Here is a 6,191-nt window from a genome sequence, read left to right as displayed (position 1 = left end):
AAACTTTGTATCTCTTGTAGCTTAGATGAGCAATTTAATGCACAACTGAGCAAGTGAGTTTTGTGGCTCGTGTTTGTGATGAGTACGATTAAGTTTGTCTCTTTTATACTTAATACTCATATCACTCTTTTTAATAGGAAGGACTAAAAAAATTCTAAGAGAAAGGCATAAATAGCCATCTCATCACTAAAACCCGCCAATCATGTATAACATCTGTGTGCCTCGGCATAGCAAAATTGTGATGTTTTTGGCTTAATAATTGGGTATTTCTTCTTCTTCTTCTTCTTCTTCTTCTCTCTCTCTCTCTCTCTCTCTCTCTCTCTCTCTCTCTCTCTCTCTCTCTATATATATATATACACCCATGCATGATATGTTCAAAAAGAAAATATGCAAAGAATATAAAAGCAAAAATAATCAAAATGCTTTTAAATATGGTTGCAAGCATGTTTCCAGGAGATGTGGGAGTTATTGGATGTACCTCAAAAGTGATAGTCCCCATCAAACAGTTATGATTGTGTGTGAGTGTTTTTAATTCTCTCATATCTCAAATCATCGTAATATGAGAAACTTGTGCAAACTTGTTATGTTCTTCACACACAACACGCAAATTTTTTTTGCTACTTTTGATATATGTAGGTACAATGTGATTTGGCCATCACAAGGAATACATGTGTTAATATATGCTCACTGAACTGTCTTAACTTATTTTTGAGATATAAAATTGGTTAGACTTGTTTAGTGTGTGTGTGTTTTTGGATCTCTAAATGCTTTGCATATATGTTGTGATAAAGTTTTGAGAGCTTAATGTGTTGATTGGATTTATGTTTGAGTAGCTTGTTTGTTGCATTCATCTTCATGTGTTTTTACTCTCTTTGAAAAACTCATTTCTTCAAGCTCGACAGCTTCTCGACAGAACCTTGACAGATTCTCTTCTATCGAGCCCTTTTTCTTCTTGTCTCGACAGATCTTAACGCAATCTTGATCCATCGAGGTTTTTGAGTTTCTTTTCGATAGATTCTCGACAGCTTCTTCGATCCATCGAGCAACCTTCTGTCTGGCTGATAGATACTCGACAGCTTCTCAATCCATCAAGGTATATTTTCCGTCGACAGCACCTCAACGGATTCCTTTTTTTTGAGATTTAGTGCTCTACAGATCTTGACAGATATTTCGATCCACTGAGATGCGATTTCCTTATATAGCTGAGGTGTGTATCGGAGTTCATTTTCTCTCTCTCTCTCTCTCTCTCTCTCTCTCTCTCGATAAAAAAACACTTTTTCCTTTCCCAAACACTTTCTCCCTCACTCAAATCTCTCTATCTGTGTGATTTTTTGCCTAGATCAAGCCTTAATCCTATGGTATGTGTTATAAATCATCTCTTTCTCATGCATTTCACGCATTTAGACTTAGGTTTTGGGGTTTTTCAAAATTTTTGAGGTTTTTGAGATTTTTGTAAAATTTTTGGGTTGGGTGTTGTTGTTTTGATGCTATATGATCATGCATTGCATTATAACCATGTTTCATGCATTTTAGGTGTGTGTTTGATTAAATGTGGTTTGTGTGCTGATAGGTTTAGATTGGGTTTTGCCCATGATGCATTTACTTTTGCACTTCACATGTCCATGCATATTTCATGCATCCGTACCTTTTCTTTCCCTTATTTTTCTGGTTGTGATATTGTCTCTCTCTCTCTCTCTCTCTCTCTGACGGATAGACTGCATCATGGCACCCAAAGGACACAAATCTACTCCGGCTTAGAACCCACTTCGAGGTTCTAGGTGTTCTTCTTCCTCTGATCTTCCCCCTCTTCACGTTTGGTTCCGTGATGAGAAGGCCTGAAAGGACTTTTCGGAGAACTTGTAGCGACATGGTGTTCATTTGGAACACCAAGTCATTTTCTTGGACTTTTTCGACACTCCTCTCCCCACAGTCATTCTGACCCGAGGTTGGGCTTCTCTTTGTGAGAGTCTGCTGAGGTGTCCTGTCGTGATTATACAGGAGTTTTACTTCAATATACACGGCATCGATACCTTTGTACCTCAGTTTGCTATGTTCATTTGAGGTACACATATCGTAGTTATCCTGGATCTTATATCCCAGGTACTACACATACCTAGGGTAGCGCATCCTGACTACCCTAGTTATGAACGTCTCACTTTTGTGAGACACCTTCCATTTGGGGTGGTAAGCTAAACACCCTATGATCGGGTTTTGCCAAAGGCCCGAGGTTCCTTAACATGGTGATGACATTCATTCTTACTTCGTTGTCTCACTATAACTCTATCACAAAGTCTCATGCTTGTTTTCTCTTATCTCTTCTCGAGGACCTCTCTACAGACTTCCCCTCCTATTTCATCACTTCTATCCTTAATGTTTATTAGGATATGACCCGTGATAAGCTCATTTTTCCTTCGGCTATCACGCGGATCCTTCGCCACTTTTCCATTCCCATTCCTAATTCTCCTTCACCACCATGGGTGCTATTGACGCCGGTTCTGTTCGGTGGAGCAAGGCTTAGCTTCGACTGAAGCGACCACGTGTGGAGTCTATAGGTTTTGCAGCTTCTGTTGTTCCTTCCACCTCTTCTCCTTCCTCATTGACTGGTGATGTGACCCTGAAGGCTATCATGGCGTACTTCAGCGCATGGATGCTCACCTTGACACTCTCTCTGATGAGTTGTGTCAGGTGAACACCCGTGTCGGTCGTATAGCATGACGACAGGCTTGCCTTGGTGGCTTTACTGCTTCGCATTCTCCAGAGGTTTCGGCAGATGAGGATAGTGATGATGGTGATGAGGATGCTAGCTCTTCCAGTGATGATGAGATGACGTCCTCTCAATGACTTGCCCTTTGTCATTCATGACAAAAAGGGGGAGTACTTTTGGTTGAAAGTAGTCTTGTACTTAGGGGGAGAGTTAGTATAGGACATTTTTGCTAGGGGAGTGTCTATACATTTCTTTTTGAGGGATGTAGTGAGGTTATTATGTTTTTCTTTTCTTTACCTTTATCTCATGTATACTGGTTTTATGACCATTTATGACATACATTGTACTTATCTTTATATATATATATATATATGATGATGATGATGATGATGATGTATGTTGTTCTTCACCTACCTCTTTATATGTTGTTTATTTTCTCTCTTTATACTAGACGTGGCAAAATGAGTGGGTTAGGTCGGGTCAATCAGGTCGTGAGTCAAAAAGGGTCATTTTTAAATAGGACAATCGGGTTGCGGGTCGGGTCGGGTTCACCCGTATTTTTCAAACAAGTTTTTTTGTGTGTGTGTGTGGAAATAGATGCAATCTGTCAATCGTTTATGATTTCCTCAACTATGATTAGATTCTCACTGGTGATACTGTTGCCAATTACCACTAAACACTTGATACCTAAATTTGGTGCAACTCTTGTTCCAGCTTTTTAGAAGCTAATCTTGGTATAATCTTCGATTTGTTTAAACTAGGAAGAGTAAAATGAAGGTGGCAAGTAAAGAATGACAAACTATAATGGAGTACAATCAGCTGATGTATACATTCAATTTAGTAATTTACCAACACGTATAACATGCACATGCATTGTACACTAATATTAAAGAATTGGGATTTCCCTTGCTCCTCACCAAAGCCAAAGGACACTACGGTGCTGATGTGAACTCATCAAAAGCACAATTCGTGTGCTTAGTCTCTAGATCCTCCATTCATTCATTTTGATTTATGGCTGTACAATTCATTCACACACATGATAGCAAGCCAGAGCTTGCTTCTACATTCACACAAATGATAGCAAACTTGTAAATTTGTAAAAAGTATATTTTAAGTTTACATTACTAATAATATCATTCCCACAAAATGAAAAAAGAAAAAAAAACATGTCATAGACCATATCAAGTTATCGGCCTTCTTAAGTATGAAGAGAAAATGAAGGTGGTAAATAAAGAATGACAAACTATAATGGAGTACAACTAGCTGATGTATACATCCAATTTAGTAATTTACCAACACGTATAACATGCACATGCATTGTACACTAATATTAAAGAATTGGGATTTCCTTTGCTCCTCACCAAAGCCAAAGGACACTACGGTGCTGATGTGAACTCATCAAAAGCACAATTTGTGCGCTTAGTCTCTAGATCCTTTATTCATTCATTTTGATTTACGGTTGTATAATTCATTCACACACATGATAGCAAGCTAGAGTTTGCTAGTAAGCCAGAGCTTGCTTCTACATTCACACAAATGATAGCAAACTTGTAAATTTGTAAAAAGTATATTTTAAGTTTACATTACTAATAATATCATTCCCACAAAAGAAAAAAAGAAAAAAAAACTACATGTCATGGACCATATCAAGTTATTGGCCTTCTTAAATGCACATTTTTTTGTTGCATTTAAAATAATAGTAAAGTTATATTACTTAGAAAGACAAACTAAACACAAAAATATTTAAAAATAAACATAACATATTAAGTAAAGAAGAATAAGTAAATATTTTATAAGAATTACACCTCAATCTCAATCTACTTAAAGTTGGTAGTAGATTCAGCACTACAAATATTCATACTTGCAAATTGTAGCTCAAGTTGGCCAATTTTGTCAACATCTTCATTTACAATACAATATTTTAAAATAACTTAAGGTACCATGTAAGCAAATCAATAAAGAATTAAAATTGTATAATTATGACTATAAATAAATTAAATTACCTTCAAATCCATATAGCCAACTTTTAGTACACAACGTAGCTTCCACATTCTCAGGTAAAAGACGTGATTGATATGGAGTAAATTTTTTTCCCCAGTGCTAAAACTTGATTTAGAATCAACAGGGGTTATTGGAACGCTCGTGAGATCCCATGCCATTAAAGAGAGCTCTGAAACTAATTGTAATTCTCTTTCCACCAAGAGAGAACTTCCAACTTTGAATTTTTCTTCTTTCTAAGTCTAGGCTCTTCCAAATGCAAGTCCAATTGAGATTTTTTTGTTTTGGCACCACGACCACTTCCATAATGCTCAAATTCCTAATCATTAAAAAAAAAAATTGCAATGAAAAATAATACCACACAACATTACAATCTTTATTATTAAAAAACATAGCACAACATATACCAAACAAAATGCAATTCACTTACATCATTTTCCACATCTTCATCACCATTAGGATCATCCACATCACCGCTAGTATGACTAGAACTCTCAACACAAGATGAAACATTTGTAGTGGCCTTAGGTTTAGGGCATTCATATTCTGAAAAAAGCTTATACAATGTAGTTTCAACTTCCTCCACCTTCATTTTAGCAATGTGTTCAATTGGCTCTATTTTCTTGAAAGTAAAGTCCACATAATCCAACTTATACATTGGATCAAGAACAATGGCACAAGCTAGCACCACACTATAACAATCCCAATATTTGTCAAATTTACCTTTCATTTGTTCTACCATATTACTGATAAATGAATCTTGGCTCTCCATTTCTTCAAATAAGAGCAATTCAATTTGAGACACTCCTTGAAAATATAGATTTGCTGTAGGGTAATCAATTCCAGAAAATAGAGTTGTAATGTCATTGAAAGGTTTCAAAAACCGAGTTATACTTTCAACTCTATTCCATTCATCCCTTGATGGACAATGCTTGAAATTAGCATTTTCCTCTTCTAAACAGTTCAACACAACGATATCTCGTAGCACTGTCAATCATGTCATATGTGGCATTCCATCTTGTACACACATCTAAACATAAACCCTTTGTTCTCTTCATACCAACTATCTTGGCACATTTATCAAATCTGCACATTCTACTCTCTGATCCTTTAAGATATTTCATAGTTTCTCGGATCTTAATCATCGAGTCATCTATTACTTTCAATTATTCTTGAACAATAAGATTCAATATATGAGCACCACAACGCACATGAAAAAAGATACCATCACATAGCAATAAATCCCCCTCATTAAGCTTTTTCTTTATGAAATCTTGGAAATTATCATTATTAGATACATTATCTAAAGTAGTGGAAAATATTTTCTTCTCAATACCCTATTCTTCCAAGAAACTTAAAATTTTCCCCGATAAAAGAGTTCCCGTGTGTGGAGGTGGCATATGACAAAAATTCTAGATGATGTTTTTCAATTCCTAATTCTCATCCACATAATGCCCCGTAAGACAAATATATCTCTCACTTGTAACAG

General features: G+C 36.2%; 1 protein-coding gene across 1 annotated transcript; it reads right to left on the bottom strand.

The window, feature by feature from the left end:
• Positions 1 to 4,571: 4,571 nt before the first annotated feature.
• On the bottom strand, positions 4,572 to 5,827 carry LOC142633347 (zinc finger BED domain-containing protein DAYSLEEPER-like). The gene is made up of 2 exons (XM_075807565.1): positions 5,133 to 5,827; positions 4,572 to 5,021 (listed from the first exon to the last, which is right to left on the bottom strand). The coding sequence occupies exons 1-2, from the start codon at positions 5,472 to 5,474 to the stop codon at positions 4,881 to 4,883; spliced, it is 483 nt and encodes a 160-aa protein (XP_075663680.1). The 5' UTR covers positions 5,475 to 5,827; the 3' UTR covers positions 4,572 to 4,880.
• Between the last annotated feature and the right edge of the window lie 364 nt (positions 5,828 to 6,191).

The sequence above is a fragment of the Castanea sativa genome, chromosome 5, assembly GCF_040712315.1.
Source record: "Castanea sativa cultivar Marrone di Chiusa Pesio chromosome 5, ASM4071231v1".
Classification (NCBI taxonomy): Eukaryota; Viridiplantae; Streptophyta; class Magnoliopsida; order Fagales; family Fagaceae; genus Castanea; species Castanea sativa.
This window is presented reverse-complemented; position numbering and strand designations above follow the sequence as displayed.